Source organism: Xiphophorus maculatus, chromosome 16, assembly GCF_002775205.1.
Source record: "Xiphophorus maculatus strain JP 163 A chromosome 16, X_maculatus-5.0-male, whole genome shotgun sequence".
In the NCBI taxonomy this organism is placed as follows: Eukaryota; Metazoa; Chordata; class Actinopteri; order Cyprinodontiformes; family Poeciliidae; genus Xiphophorus; species Xiphophorus maculatus.
In genome coordinates, this window is record NC_036458.1 from 6,089,840 (window position 1) to 6,107,225 (window position 17,386).

Here is a 17,386-nt window from a genome sequence, read left to right on the forward strand (position 1 = left end):
TTGATGACTAAAGCATGATATAGCCATCAAAATTTAAAGGTGGCCTATTATAGTTCCATGAACAGGTTAGAATATCTATGGCCTATGCGAAACATGTTCATTAAATTTTTAGCACAAAATCATTCTTAGATAATAAGATTATAGTCTGCTCACTTTTCCTATTTTGAGTTGTTTTAGGGTCTCTGTCACTTTAAATCCAAATAAGCTGCTGCTTGCCATGCCCCCCCCAACTCAATGTTTACACTTCCACATAATAACACTCCTGTCACAATAACAAATTTTGCTAGGCAATAAATTGTCCCAGAAGTTATTGCGGTAAACGGTAATATTGTTGTTTTAAACTAATATAACTAATGGCATAATAATGCAAGAACACATTCTCAGAGATCAATAAACTTTAAATTCTAATGAACATTTAACACTTGAATTGGTAGATGTTTTAAATATGCAAAATACATAAACAAAACAACAGAAACAACAAATAAAATGAATTATGAAGTTTGTGTAAACAAATTTGTCCTTCAAAAAAGCACCAGATTGAGGTTTTTTTATAATCCACTTTTTGGTAAAAAGAGATAAAAAAGACAAAATCGATAAATTATGCAAATTAAAATTATTGAGCTTGTTTTAATTCATCATGCGATTTATTGCTTATTGCGACAGGCCTACTCCAACGTGAAGATGGCTGCAAACAGATGAGCAATTATAGAACTATACACCTTGAAAAGCAGAAGTGGAGCCTCCTGCACAGACAAAAAGAATGCAGCAAGTAATTTCTGGTTGACAAATCAACAACAAAATACTTGTCTTTTTCAGCACATACAGCAGTAAAAACAGCTGATCAAGGGCAACTTTGTTTTCGCTTTATTTTGCTGTCATTTAATATGATCTTCAAGGTTTCTGACAACCTTCCAAAGTTGTTCTGTGAACTTTAGTTGCCTTTTAGAGCATCTAAAATCCAATCTTTTTACTTTCCCTTTTGTGAAGCATGTGATTAAATAAAAAATATGAGAAATCTTAGTTATTATATGATTAAGAACAACCATATAGGTGCTCAAATACTATAATATCTTTGTAAAATTGTGGAGGTTTTGTTTATTTGAATGAATAAATGAAAAGAAAAATTATTTTATGAAGTGTTAAGTATGGACGAAATGCTAAATTTAGGAGTCCTTTTTACTGCCTAGATGATTATTAGGTCAGAGTTAAGTGGCTTAATAAATGTGAAAAAGCAACTTTTGTAAAGAAAACTTCAAAAGCTCTTCAGAAAGCATGAAGAGCTATTCATTAAGACCACTTTAAAGTTTGAAGGTTTGGTTCCCTGGGTGGAAAATATGAAGAAAATATGACTCATTGGTAACTTGAGACTTATAAGCAGCACTGTGTTCATATAAACATGAAATATAAGAATTTTGTGTATTTTTTGCTCTGGACCTATTTCTTACTGCAATGCAGGCTGTGTTGCTACCAACACCCACACATGGCCTGCTATGGTTTCAATGGAGCGTGGCTGTGCGGAGCGATGCAGCAAGCAGAAAACCTCATTGGCTTTCCACCCACCATCACTGCAAGTTTCTTTTGTGGCAGAGGAGCCTGAAGTCTTTCTGTGTGTCATCCAGGCTGCTCTGACATCATGGTTTTACCTTTAGATTACAGTTGAGGACTCAGGTACAAAGACCACAGTTTTGTGATCTTTGTGTGTTCTCTAGTGAATAGAGACTGTAGGCGACGTCCAAACCTCTTTAATATGCAGGAAGTCTTTGGCTTCGAAGGAAATGGCCATGCCCTGCACAGGAACATCATCGTTAGGCCCTGGGTTGTAACCAACGTTGGTGCGCACAGCAAATGCCACTGGTTTGGTCTGGAATAACAACATCAGAAGCAGGTATTAGACACTAGCATGCTGGGAGTTGTCCAGATTTCAAGGCACACAGGTTAACCAGGGCCAAAACATCATCCTACTGATGACTGACCTTTGCTTTCTCAAGCGTGGCAAGAGCCTGTCTGTCGGCCTCTTTCCTCAGAGCCTCGGGATCCTCCTCCAGGGACACGTCTGAGTCCGACGGCCGGCTGGTGTAGGAGTCTGCAGAGCCCTGAAATTCACAGTTAATTAAAAAATAGGTGAGAAAAACATATTTAACAAGAAGACAATAGCTGGGAATCACACCTTGTTAGCAAGAAAAACCAGACTAAGATAACATGTATGCTTCTTTCCCTTCTATTTTCTCTTGTGATGTGCTTTGAACTCGTTGCTTCAACATGTAATGGTGCTCCTGGTTAACATCCTTTCATTACATTAGCATAATCTCACATCCAAAAATGATAAACCACCCTTTAAATTAAAAATATTCATTATTTATTAACATCAAGATATAACTTATATCTTGTTCCTGTTGTTCAACAAGAACAAGAGATGAATTTGTTAAAGCACTACACCAACACTATGTTTAGCAGAAGCTAATGCTAAAGCGCTAATTTTAATTCAAATTATATCTGCCCTTAAAAGATATTTATATGCTCTGTAATTTACATCTTGCTTTCTACTGTTTATGTTTTATTTATTCCGGTTTATTTATGGTTTAAAGAAAAGTTAAGAGAGAGAACACAAGGAGAGGAAGTGACATAAACGGTCTTCAACCACTTCAAAATAAGAGCATAAATATAAACCGCTACTTGAAAAATTCTTAATGGTTAACTTCAACACAGATGTCAAACTATGTTAAACTAAAAGTTTACAAAACAGCCATGTAAATTTTAGCGCTTTAGAATTAGAAAAATTAATATAGGGAAAGCTAATCAAAATTAGCAAACTTTCTAAATGAAAAAAACTAGCTAGCGGATTAGCAGAGTTGTACCCACCACTGGGTACTTGTAATTGTGATTTTCTGGAAACAATTACTATTATTACTATGATATGAAAACAGTTGCTATGATATTAAAATATTCCAAATTTTTTCCTCCAATGAATTAAACCTTAACGAAATATTTCATTTTTCAAACAAGTTTAGTGTGAAACGTTGATGCTGCTTTAAAAGATTTCAAGGTTCTATACAAAAAGTGCCATTAAATTCAGAAAGCACTGAAAACCTTCTCGTCCTGAGCAGTAAAGCCGGCCTCAGGCGAACATACAGCAACACATGTTGATGTATGTTCATATTGCTTGTAAGCTGACTCTAATCAATCAGAGGTGGAAATGATGCATAACAAGTGAGTGACAGAGTACACAAGGTCTCAGACCTTCCTCCAAATGCCGCAATGTGTGGGTGCCTCAAGTACGGACAATACATGGACTGGGGACTCTTTATTAAATCAGCTAGGATATAAAATTCTCATGAAGTGGCTAAAGTTTCCATCACATCTACCACTCATGCGCTGTAACTTGACTCTCCCCTGCTGACCCTGATACAGACAAGCATGACAGGATAAAAAGCTGCCTGGCCCCAACACACTCCTCAGCTTCTGAAGAGTTTGAGTGTTCAATTTATATAACCGTCCCACTTTTATTTTTTCTTTTTGTGTATTTTTTTTTAGCTGACAGGCTGGCTTGCCGCTTTGTAGGAGGTAGTGACAAGAATGCGGGACAGCTGAATGTACCAGGCAGAAGAAGTGACTCACTAGGTGTAGGCTTTTTAAAATAGTTCTGAGAATGCACATGGATGACATACGCCATATGCAATGTTGATAAAAAAAAATTAAAATCCTGCTCAAGTCTAGTCACACTTCACACCCGTCAGGTCCAGCAATCGGCTGTCCTCAGATATACTTCTGGAGTTCGATTCAGAACAAATCCAATCTGTTTTATGTTATTTGAAAATATTACAAAATAACATTTGTCTTGAAAATGAAAATCTTATATGATTGAAGTAAAAATATGATTTTTGCAGACTTCAGAATGTGATTAGGACGTGCATATGGGTAGAAATACACCATGGATATTTTCATATCAAGAGAAACAAAATTCTCAGGTCATGATTAGAATAAAATGCCTTTCTTTAACCTGAACTCTGGAGAAAAAATACATAAATTATAGAATAGTGAAACTTACTATGGAAATCTGTTATGTAAGGAAGAGTTCACACTTACACTACTGCCTGAAGTGGCTCGATTCCGATTTTATTTATTTATTTTTGCCTTAGTGCGACCTGAACCTGATCTTTGTACGAGAGTGTGAACAACACAGGTCGGACTTTTTTCCGAATGCGACCCAAACCAGTTGGACATCCGATGCGTATCCGACCTTTTCAAATGTGACATGAATCCTAACGGCCAGGTCCGGAGCGTCATTGATACTCGATAAACGTCACTATTCTGCGTCCTGACACGCGCAAGCGGGAAGACAAACAACAATCATGGCGAACAATAATGAGGATTAAGTATTACTGTGCTGGCTCGGCTCTGGCTCCGGTCGGACAACAACTTCAACATGCATAAGAAACACTCCACCGTTAGCATCCATGTTTACTTCCGCAATTTATGGCGGCTGGCAAAACTCTGAGCACCTCTGTGTGACGTTATTGCGCCCTCTACTGCGCATGCGGGACACTTTCAGGTCGTTTGCAGTTCTCACTATAGAATACATACAAACATTTATTTGTAAGTGTAAACGTGATCGGCAAAACAAAAATAATAATAATAAAAAAAATATATATAGATTTGTTTCTGTATGATATTTAATCATGATCATATTTAAAGAGAAGCAGCAAAAGCAGTTGAGGTTGGTTAGCAGTGCTTGCCAACAACTGATAATGTAAATTTAGGACACGTGACTGTTAAATATCATCTCTGCGGCCTCAAAATTGAGCTGTTAGCACGTCAGAGGCTTCTTCAGATTTGTTGCAAGACTGACAGATACTTCTAGTCTATGTCAGTTTATTTGTATAGCACACAGGACCAACAGATGTTGACTAAAGTGCAGCATAATTCAATGAACGAAAGCAAGATAACAACAATAAGTACAGGAAAAATATATTCAAAGGATAAAACAAAACAGAAATCATAACTCTCATAAAAAGAAACTCAAACTCTAATTAAATCTAACAGCAAAGAACAAAAGTGGAAAAGACATAAAAGGATGTTAACATGACGACAGCCGAATACACAGAAATTCTTTGGAAAAGATTTAATTGAATTTAACCGAGTTGCTCGTAACTCAGACTAGAGTGACGATCTGTCCTCCAGCTTAACAAAGACCGAAAGAACAAAACAGAGATAATGAAGGAGTGACAATGTCATTGAGTGGCCCTTAAATCCAGTCAGACTACGGAAAGTGGTAGACGCCCTTAAAATGTGTGTTCATCAATGCTGACTCAGCTTTAAAACAAGTATGGCAAGCCATTAAAGACATACTCATATAGGCGATTGCTGCCAAATAACTGTAACAAGGTATTTAAAATTTTTTTTTTTTTTTTTTTTACTTTTGCATTATACAGTTTTCATTCTTTGTATTATTATTATTATTATTATTATTATTATTATTATTATTATTTTAACTATTTGAAAGTAGCATCAGCTGATAAACACTAAATTTACAGTAAAATCAAGTAAACAAGTTTGATATCTTATATTTCCCCAAGAGTGGCAGCAGAAAAGCAGGACGATACTTACTTATTATTTGTGTAACAACTATAAGAATAATAGAATAATAATAAAAAAGTGTTTTCCAGACAGAAGCAATCTTTTCTGTTTGGACTGAAACGCTTACAGAAGAGTTGTTTATAATCAAGTGTGTTTTACGTCACTAAGTCCATGATAGCTACAGAAGAAACTTGATTTCTATGCTCATATGTTTTGGATCATTGTCCAGTAGTTTACTGGCAGAAGCCGTCATTTTCATTTAAAAACTCCTGATGTTTCAAGGAGTTTTTGTTTTTAACAATAAAGTTACAAGCCCACAGCCTCACTAGTCCTCCATCGTACTCAACAGTGAGAATTGGGTTTGTACGAAACTCACTCTGAGCCTTTTTTGCTGAAAACTCACTCTTAGTCTCCTCCAACTGATACACAATAAGCAATAAATCTATTAATTGCATGATTAATTAGATTGAGTTCAATCATTTCCATTTGGACAATTTCTTGTTTTTTCTTTTATCGCTCTCTTTTTGAGATGACAAAACGTTTTGGTCTGGTGCATTTGTCTCAACTTGCCCTTTTGTTGAAGAACAGTTTTGTTTACAGAGACTTCATAATTCATTTTATTTGCTTTTTCTGTTGTTCTTATTTTGGATATTTAAAATGTCTTCCAGTGTTAAATAAATGTTAGAATTTAAAGTTCATTGATCTTCGAGAATATGTTCTTGCATTATTATGCCATTACTATTATATTACTTGAAAATGGTCTCAAAACAACAATATTATCTTTTATTGCAATAACTTCTGAGACAATTAATTGTGCAAAAAAATCTGTTATCCCGACAAGCCTATAAGTCACAAATAGTCACAGATTATCTGCTATAATATGGTAACAGTTTTAACGAATATGCATAAAACCTTTTTTTGTATATATAAAAGTTAAATTCTGCACCTTTAATGTTCGTAAATTGAATATTTTAGAAATAACAGGATGTTTTTGTGCTACTTTTTAAAGCAGACTTAAAGAGAATTATGTTTTTCCAACTATATAATAGCTAGAAAACAGTACAGATATTTGGCTGGAGTCAAATGTCTGGAAAAATAACAGTTATGGGTGCAACATCTTTGCTATGAGTCAATGTTTGCACATCTTTTTATGTGTGATTAACCTTGTCTTTGCTTCTGACGGCTGTCCATGTGTATCTGCAGGATTTGAAGTGAAATGACAAACACTAATGTTGATTCTCACTCTGCCACCTGTTTCACTGAGGCGCTCTGCGACTTGGCAACAGCACAATGAGAGTGGGCACTCCCTGTTACCAGGGCGCTGGACGGCTGCTCGCCACTTCCTGTTCCATTTATCGAAATGGTCAAAGTGGTGCGGCGGTGGCACTGTGAGTTCCAAACAGCATCTAATGAGGACAATAACAGCAGTACCCCCACTTAGCGGGTCTGAGTCATCGTATGAGGCGTTCAGGTGAATCCATACACGAGGCAGTGACTAAGAAATACCTGATGAGGTTCCCACTGGAACACTTTGATGGAAAAAAGTGGCAAGAGCATCGTCTAACTGGCCTGCCACAACAGGTCGGTGATGCAGCGAAGGCAGTAGGGAGGGAGAGCAATAAGCTATGACTTTTTACATGTGGATGAGTGTCTGAGTCATCTGTTTATTTTATCCACTCCTCCTTTCCCGATGTCATTAGGTTGTGTCTCTAATTTAGCTGCTTGCTTCACTTCACAGACAGCTCCTGTTCAAAATAGAAACAGGCCACCTGATGGCAGAGCTGCCTTTCTATTGGCTGGGCCACGGCAGAGACCTCAGCAGTGTCATAGTAACCAGGGCGAGTCAGGGCTACACGAGCGATGAGAGGTGAGCGCCTACATGTAGGAATCGATTGTAAATAAATAAAAAAAGGTGAATAGAAAGCCAAAATGTTCCAGACGTTTCAGCTTTGGAAAAACATTATAGCAGCATACATTCATAAGCAGTACACTGGTTAGTTAGTGAAACCAGAGGCATAATGACAACACCACTGAAAGGATGTGTAAGTTTTGAACTGCATCACTAAATGCCCTCAAATACTTCTCGTAGATTTTACTGTGGCGCTGTAGAAATAGGCAAGCCAGCATTTTTTGTTAAAATTATAAACAAAAACCTCTGGATCACTTCTTACATAATAAATCAGTCAGTTAGGATTACCTAAATTATTTAGGTAATTTTAAAGTTGTTTATTTAACCCTTCCAGAGCGAACGTAGCGCCGATGATCCAGCCAAATTTGCAGTACCATAATTCCGCCACACATTGCGCTATCTGCGAAATTCCAACGGTTTCTGAAAGGGGAGACGTTGCGTTTTCCAGCCAATATCAGGTTATTACGGTAATTTCACCCCTGCCGTAGCAGGGATTGAAATTAATCTGAGGGGCGCTCTTTAAATAGACTGTAGGTTGCAGAAATAACTTGCTATATATGGAAAGTTCCAGTTGTTTTGGATAAATGAGCAAATATCTTTACTCACAGGACATTTAAAGAACTGTGAAAAATTAAAATAAGCAAAAATATCCAGGCGGAGATTTGAAACTTAGGTCAGAAAGGGTTAACTAAGGGTTGTATGTCTTAAGGCATTTGGGAAAGCCCATATGATGCTACCATCATCGTCTAATTCAGTGGGGAAGTATTTTAAGGCAACACCTCAGACGCACTGATTCCTTGTGTGAATACTAAAAAAAAAGTGACCATTCAAGGGTGCATTCACACCAACCCCATTTAGTCCACTTTAGTTGAACTCCAATTTGTTTGCCTGGAAAGTTTGGTTTGTTTGGGGAGTTGTGAATGCGCAATCGGACCAAAAACACAAACTCTGGTCAGTTTGGTTGAAGTGAACTCTGGTGTGGTTCAAATTGTGAATGCAAATGGACTGTGGAGACTGCTCAAAAAGCATTCTGGATAAATATAACCAAAACAAGCAAGAGTTTAATGCAGTGAGACATGGCTCAGGATAAAATAGAAATCCTACAAAAAAAATGCATACTTTTCCAGTTATGTTTACATTTTGTGAGGAAGGAAGTTGCACTCATGTCTTCTTCAGAGGTTTTCATGTAGTTTCCTTCAGTGGTTCTTGTTGCAGCGCAACAAGTGGGGTAAAAGGTTTTTCAAAGAGTTTAGTTTGTTTAACACACTGCAGTGTGAAAACAAACTGAACCTGCTGAACATGCAACAAATCTTGCAATTTTGGTTCCCAATCTAACACGAAAATACCCTAACATATCAGGATGAGAAAATATATAGTTGTGTAAAGAGTATTGCAATGCCTAGCCATCATACCATTCAAGAGGGAAACAAGTTCTGACTCTCACAACATGCTTGGTGGAATAAGTATGTATGAAACGCAAAAAAAAAAGAAATAAAACATCCTGTGAAGATCCTGGCTGAAGCTGGTTAGAGTTTTCCGTTATCTAAAGGGAGAACAAGTAATGATGTGATGAAAGGCCACTCAGCTCAAAAGAAGCCAGAGGACTATTTGTTCATTTGTCGATGTTTTGTTGCAAGAGAGACTGGTGAACTTAACGAAAGGTAAGGCACAATCATGAAAGAATATGATATGAAAATATTTAGGCAATATCCTAAAACATGGCACTATAATAAAACTAGCAAAGGATGAATAAAAAATTGCAACAAACTATTATAAGGAACTTGTGGAAGAAAATCCTAAACACTGAACCCAACTTTTACACATACATATTTTGTATTTCCAGTTATTTGAATAAGTGTGGGGGCAGCTTGTTGGGACACAAAGCTTCAAACAAACAGAAGTCTGAACTCATCTGATTTACAAGATGCCATAATTTGTCTGTGACATTTCTCATAACTTTGGTGTTTTCCTGGGAATATTCAATTATCTGCTGCAAACTTTTCTCATTTGTTGAGTCATCAAGCTGCCAAACATGTTTCATTGCTGAAAAAACAAAAACAAAAACAAAAAAACACTAAATCAATGCAGTTGGGAAAAGAGAGCAGCAGAATCGACGGGGTAGTGGGAAAAGGAGGGCGGCTACGATGGGAAAAGATGAGCAACTAAGAAAAATGGAGAGACCTGAAAAGCAGCAGCAAAAACGAAGAAGCAGATTTGTTTCTACAAGACTTTACAAATATTGACTTGGCATTAATGGTGTGATAGTTTAGTAATCATTCATTCCTTTGTTTTATTAGCTTAAAAAAAACACAGTAACTAATCTTAACTGTACTGTTCTGTAATGATGCCAGAAAACAGCGCAGAGTTTAAAGATTTTAATCTGTTACTGCCACGAAGAAACAGGAACATCGCAGCAGGTGTTCCAAGAATCCACAGTGGATGACTAAGAGGTGATTACCATCGGAGAGCTAACACGTACAGCGAACCCCGTACCCTGATAATTAAACAGATAAAAATATCTTCACACTTATCACACTGGATGATGTGATAATGAATAAAGAAAGAGGAAAAGTGAGAACATTAAATATCCTTTCTGGTTTATCTCTGAGGAAGACAATGTCTCCTGCCAAGGAAGGGAAACTGTAACACCAATACTGAGCTCTGCATGCAATAAATTCATAAAGAGTGAGATTAGCTCCGTTTGAGGTGGAGAAAGGCAGACTAAGAGAAAACAAATGAGTCCAAGAGGACATAATCTCTAAACTGGTGGTTGTTACTGGCCTTTCTTGACTTCTCTGTCGCATCCTGGAAACTGGCTGGACTGTGTGGAAATGGCCCGAAACATGAGTCATAAATGGACTCAACTGAACCGAAATACTCCCGCCTTCACTAAAGAGTGTCTGATACAAGTCTAACTCAGTCAGTTAATCATTTTAAAAAGGATTACATCTGTAAAAGATACCAAATGCAAGCCTGATTGGATCATGTTTGATTTTAGATATTAATTCAGAAGCACAGTTTCTGAATTACAAGACTTTCATTTAAAAACACAAGGCATACTTTTTATGTCCAAAAAATTTAAAGCTCTGGAAAAAATTAAGAGACCACTTAAAATGATCAGTTTCTCTGATTTTACTTTTTATATGTATATGTTTGAATAAAATGAACATTCATTTAGAAACAACAACACTAAGGAAGTGTTCAGAAATCAATATTTGGCAGAAAAACCATGAGCTTTTCAATGGGGTTCAGTGCAGTGGACTCTTAATTTTTTCCAGAGCTGTATATGCATTCAACTCTTACCATTTTCAACCACATTTACAGTGCAGTGAAAAAGCATTTACCCCTCATAGATTTCTATTTCTGTGGTTAACAACAAAAAGTTTGTTTTAACTCAGTGAAACTGCTGTCCGCCTGCCTTAAAAGCAACAAACTGATTCAAGAGCTGGTGAAACACAAATTCATTGACTACATTCATTCATTTCTAAGGCTTTGAGACTCCAGAGAACCTCAGCAGGAGTCATGATCCACAAATAAAGGGAATATGAAAACGTGGACAACCAAAATAACTCCAAGACAACATCAATAACTGATCCAGGTCGTCACAAAACCCCCGAACAAACTATAAATCAATCCAGGTCTCAATATTCGCAGCTAAAATCAGTGTTAATGATTCAACTAACCCAAACACCAATCTGATCTTAAGCTTAAATTCACAATCCAAAGTCCACTCTGAATGTCTCAAAAAAAAGCAACTCAAAATATTTTTGGATGGTCTAGTCAAACTCTTGACTTCAGATTGACTGAAACACAAAGTAAAAGTTTCATTTAGAGTAACCATCAATGCTTGATGCCACTTGCTACCATCAAGAGTGGCACCGTTTTAGAGAAAATTACATTTTCAAATGTAAACCAGTTAGTTTTGGGAAGTTTTTTTAATTTAGCAAAACTGCATTTTGTATTCCCTCAGGTCTGGAAAAATGTCTGAAGCTATTAATGGTACAAAACCATTAAGTATGACAAAAATAGGTAGGAAGAGGAAAAAAATCCTAAAGATAGAGAACAATTTTTTCACAAAACTGCCAATATTGATGTCAATTTTTTTCACTTTTGAACTTCAAGTGATGTTAGTTTCTAGCACATTAGTCAAAAGACAACAAATATTCCATTTTGCTACATAGCAGTGGTTGATATATTAGCTAATGGATATCCCTCCCTCCCTAAACCATTTTGTATAAAGCAAAAATGTCTAAATGTCTTGAGGGATGCTCACTGACTTTAGGGTTCAGAAAGAAAAAACAAAAACGAAAGCAGGAATTGAGAGAAAACAACCAATCTGTGGACAAACCAATCCAAAAACCTAACAGCTACAGCAGCTGAAATGGCAGATAAATTCGGTTCTGATAGAAAGGTGTCAGAAAACACAATGCATCAGCGTTTGTGGCGTTCTGACATGTGGGAGCCCCGGCTGCCCGATCGAAGCAGACAGCATTTTGCTTTTATGTCAGCTGGACCTTTGCTTCGTGTGTGTTGAATATGAGGAAAACACATTGGATCAGGATGAAACACGGGAGCAACTCAAGCTGCTTAGGACAATGTAAGGTTATTTTGAGCCTGGGAGATAAAGCGAACGATAAATAATAAACGAGTAGAGCAATGACGTCATAAGATGTGCTTTTGTTTTGAATTTTTGAAACACAAAAGACAAAAAAAGCCTAATAGTAAAATCAGCTTTGAATCAGACAGAAAAAGACAGTATTTTGTGTGTTGAGGCATTCACAAACCAAAAAAAAAGAGTATTACTTCAGTTTTGATGCATTTGAAAACGTTATTAGTATTCGATGTGTTATCAGTCAAAGTACAAATATACAATTTAAAATTTGCTGATGAGGTTGTACATCGTAAATTATTGCAAACATAGTAAGACAAACGTGACCTAAACTGGACCGCTCAAATAAATTCCCCAAATCCAACTCAAATGAAGCATCTAATGGATGTGATAAAGAAGCAAGTTGCACTTGAAAGAAAAGAATTTAATTGAAAAAAAAAAAAACAACTTCCAGTAGCCATGTTTCCACTCCAAAAAGGCACAGAACTTATTCTGCTAATGTGGAAAAAACACAATTTTGCAATTGCAGTGTTTCAATTAAATAAGAAACACAATTAAAACTACAGGTGACTAAGTTTATTCACGAAGTAAGTAACTTCGTGATGCCGCACCATCATCATCCTACCACTTCCTATCGTCTTCTTTGTCATTTCCACCAGTAGTAACATCCGGCTGTTGGTCACATAACTTGTGTGATGCGAGAAAAGTGTTTCCATTGAAGTTACATCCAGAAAACCTCTTGGTCAACGTAAAAGCAGCCACTGTGGTAGCAACCCAATCAGTATCAGGCAGTTGGTTATAATATTATGGCTGGTCAACTTAATTACTCGATTTCTGCTCCGATCTCTTCGGTCAAAACAATGTGGAGAATCTTTAAGTGATTTTGTCAAACAAACAAATATGGCGACTCTTTCTGGGAACCAGCTTCTCAGATGTGACTATTTTGGGGTTTATGGCAGTCAGAGAGAGAGCTGGAAGTCTGAGCTTGTCACTTTAAGAGCTCAATCTTTTTAAATATATTGCTTGGAACATAAAACATATTATGAGATTGTAAACATAAATGCATATATCTGCCATTTCTAATTTCAAGAAGTATAAAAACCCTGTTAGTTACAAGTTTACATTGAGGTTGTACAGCTAGATAGACTGAAACTGAGCCTGTGGAGGAACATGTAGAAGCCCCCCTGAAATGGTGATGGTGCTGGGAAGACTGGTGCACCGACGCAGCCACTGGGACTGGAAGTCTAATTAAAAACGCAGCGCCTTTTGAGCAGCTGTAACACGGCCCAAAATGGAAACTCCTGGTACAGTCAGAACATGGGAAGCAAAGAAAAATACAAACCAGTATGGCACAGAAAGATCCACTTAATCTGTCAAGTGGAAATATATCCACTTCCGTATATCTGTCAACGGAAATATATCTGAAGTTTTAAAACTCTGTCCTTCCATTTCAGTCAGATGTGGCCAAACTTGTAAAGCTTTACTTCTTACCATTACGGGCCTTGGAATCCTCTCAGTCCGCTCCATGCCTCGTTTGCCACGCTCGCCGCACCCCGGCAAACCAAGGGGACAACGCCAGAGTCCACTCTATTCGAGTGTGTGTGTGTGAGAAAGAGACGTCTGTATGTCAATTTAACAAGTACATGAGTGTGTGTGGTGGCGTGCGATAAAGTAGACCGCCAGAAAAGTGTTTGAAACTAAGAGAGCGCACTCTTAACCTCGGGTCGCACGCGGACGCGCACACGCCCACCTCCACAACCCCCCGAGGAGCGCGTACAGTGTCGAAGCTGGCTATAGGGGCAGCAGGGGGAGTCGGGTTGCAGGACTTGTGCTACATTTGCAATCTGGGTAAATATATTTAGCCCTGGCAGGACAGAAACAGGGACGTGAAGGCACTGAGAACCAGAAGGAAGTTTGGTATGCAGTTGTCAGCCATTCAGAGGCCCAGCTGACCAGAGAGAGAGAGAGAGAGAAACAGAGAGAAAACTGGACAGTGGCAAGGATTTTCACCGCCATCCCCCCACTTCCACTTTTTTTTCCCTCTGAACTTTTGCTACGAGGTCATTCTCCCCAACTTCTCACTTTGTAGTTTGTCCCTTTGTGTATCTTTTGGATAGAGAGGAATCATCCGGGGGATTCAGGGAACTGAAGACATGAAACTCAGTTTACTAGTTTACAGTGACTTGCCTTACATCAGGCGCGTTGAACTCAGTTTAATTTTCAGCCAAATCCAGATCATGAATGCTCTTAAAGGGCCGGTTGTGCCAGAATCTAGTGCTAGAACTTGTTAATGGACTGTTAAAATATGAATAAATTCTTAAAACGAAATAATTTTGAACATCTTTTCAGTCCCTACAGGATTTCACAACTGTTTTGGGGGATTTTTTGCAATAAAAATCAAAGTGTTTGTGGTACTAATTTTGAAACACTTGCACTTATGTATGATGGGAAATGCAACTTTTTTATTACTTGCCGTGTCATTATGGATTATAAATCAAAAAAGGCTGAGGAAGATATTTAGTAGAAATAAGGCTACCAGTCACTTGTAACCAATATTTTTCACCATTTTTGCCAAAAATCTGCAATAACTTCACAATTACTGTATGTATTAGTACAAAAAAATGCAGGGATTTGTTGATTTTGCATGAATTTCCACAATAATTTTCAGAAAAGTGGAGGGACTGATTGATGTAATTTGGCAGTAACCAGATAAAAATGGCTTTGATTTTGTTGATAAAATAATGTTCAAGCACACTGCTATTTTGACGGTTCTATTTAAGTAGAGGACCACATAAGAAGCTATAGTGGACCAAATTTGGGCCCCGGGCCTTGAGTTTGACACATGTTTCTCACATGATTGCAACCTTTGCAGCTTATTTTAACTGCCACAGATAAACATAGTACTGAAAATGTTTGAATCTGTCTTTATGTGTTAAATTTTTATTACTGGTGCACCAATAAATTGGCCCCAATTTCCTTAATTTTGGGAGATTGGTAATCGGTCGATACTTACACGTGAAGCCGATCTTATCTGCTTCGGTAAACATCTAAAAATCAACAACTGTCCCACCCACCACGTGTCTGGACATTTACAACGACTTTCTTCTTGGATATCAGGCAAAAAAAATCAGTATCAGTAAAAATCGGAATTGGCAGATCCGGCTTTTTAAATATTGTAATCAGCCAGAAAACTGCAATCGACCTTTACTCATACAGGTTGTCTCAAGACAGACCTGACTTAATAAAGCAAATACACAAACAAAATTACAAACAAGCAATTAGAATATTTTCTATCTTTATTTATTATTTCACATCTTATCTTATTAATTTTTTTTATTAATTTCTCATTTATTTATCAAGTACCACAATCCAATTAAAATAAGTAGCTAAAAATATGTTTATTAAAATAAAATAAAAAACTCTAACGATTATAAAATAATGTAAATGTTTTTAATTATTTAAATGTGTCTTTTGGCCAGCCAAAACAATTTGCTAATGGACTTTAGCAACAAAAAAAAAGCAAAGAAAAAAAAGACGTAAGTATGCATTTATATTTTTATTTATGTCAAAATTTATTAAATGATGCATAAAATTCTGATTTTTTTTTCCTTTACCGGTTTTGAAACTTGTGGTCCTCAGTACAAAGCTAGGCTTGACTCTGTCCACAAGAGGGCGACCTCTGACCCAACCAAGGTTGGATTCTCAATGCCTAACCTCTTCCTCCCTTCCATTTGCACAAAAGCAAAAAAATAAAAAAACAAAAACATCCAAAGCCTGTAGTTGTGAATATAATGTTTTGAAATATCTAGGAGACGCTTCCTCCATTTCTGCATTTCCATTAATAATAAAATGTCCTGAAATCTTTAATTTTCATGACCATTTAATGAATCTGTGAGGTTTTTTGAAAAATGATTTTCTGTAAAGAGAAACATGAAATTATTATTATTATTATTATTATTATTATTATTATTATTATTATTGTTATTATTATTATTTTCATTGACAACCTCCTCGGTCTCATTCAGAGCAACAGGAAGCAGACAGCCGTTTGCCTGTTTTTTTGTGTGTTTTTGTTCAACTTGTCGCACAAAACTTACGAGATGTGCGAGCGTGTAGGCCGCGCCCTCACCTCACACCCAGAAGCGAGAAGAAGGACACACACACACACACACCCACACGCACCCACACACACACGCGTACTAACCCGAACCCATCGAAACATCCTCTGCTTCGTCTCCACATCCCACCGTTGCTCGCACACAGGGGGAGATTCAGCAACCCGGTTGCCATAGAAACCAGGCCGAGTGTACCAGCCGGCTCTGCCGTCGGTTGATTGTGGCTCCGGTGTGTACGCGGCTGAGCGAGCGTGCGCTGGCGTGGGCGTGTGTGAGACTGTAAAGCCTATACGGGGCTGTGCTCTCAGTAGTTATGTGAGGCTATATTTACAAAATCCTATATGTTGCCTGAAAGGGTGTTGCTTTTTTTTTGTTTTGTTTTGTTTTTGTCTGGCAATTTTGAGCAAACTGAATGTGTGTTAAAAAAAATAAAAATGTGTCATACATTTTGAAAATGCAAAGCGCAAAATGCAATGCAGCAACATGAGAAATAGAGGATGTGTTGATTACACACAGCACCTAGAGTATGTTTAATCATAGTAAGATAAATACGATCTTACTGTCGGGGTGTCGTCTACTCTGCTCCGAGTTAATGAAGGACACGGCAGTGGGAAGGGCAGCGTGTGCAGGCGAGAATGCTGCTAACCTTTAGAAACCACAGGAGACGTCAGCTCCCTGTGTTCACCGACAGTGATGGGATTTTTTTTTTTTTTTTTTTTTTTAAAGCAGCGCCAGAACCAAACAGTTAAATGTCACACAACACCGAGGACCATCAGTTCCTCTCTGAAATGAAGAGGTCAGACAGAAAAAGAGCGGCTCGTTTAGCTATGACACCACACGGCTTTCAGAAATGTCATGTCCAGACACAGAAGGCTGCACGGGTCATGATGAGAGTGTGATGCCTTACTCCAGCCTCCCTGTGGGGGAAATTTATTACTGTTTACACATAATGCATTGATAGCAGAACCAAAACACCTGCATGCTGGGTCTGGATCAAGTAGAAGGGATCATTCTGGATTCAATCCAGAATCTAATATCTAATGTATAGGTAAGAGGTGTCCAGGGGCCATTTGTGGCCCTTGAAATGATTTTGGGTGACCCTTGATCAGAATTCAAGTATAGTCTAAATTTGGTTTGCCAGTTTAGATAGTGGATACAGATTTAAAACCGATGTTAGGA

The 17,386-nt window shown here is 37.5% G+C and overlaps 1 protein-coding gene across 5 annotated transcripts in view; it reads right to left on the minus strand.

The window, feature by feature from the left end:
• cacnb1 (calcium voltage-gated channel auxiliary subunit beta 1) overlaps positions 1–17,386 on the minus strand; it is a 42,420-nt gene that overhangs the window by 17,545 nt on the left and 7,489 nt on the right. For 4 of the 5 annotated variants that reach the window (XM_023348947.1, XM_023348946.1, XM_023348945.1 and 1 more), the window contains exons 3-4: positions 1,974–2,093; positions 1,739–1,861 (exon numbers count right to left, since the gene is read on the minus strand). In XM_023348947.1, coding sequence (XP_023204715.1) covers positions 1,739–1,861; positions 1,974–2,093 — 243 coding nt within the window. Of the gene's footprint in view, positions 1–1,738; positions 1,862–1,973; positions 2,094–13,583; positions 13,851–17,386 lie in introns of those variants that run through there. The other variant, XM_023348949.1, reaches the window with a different exon arrangement.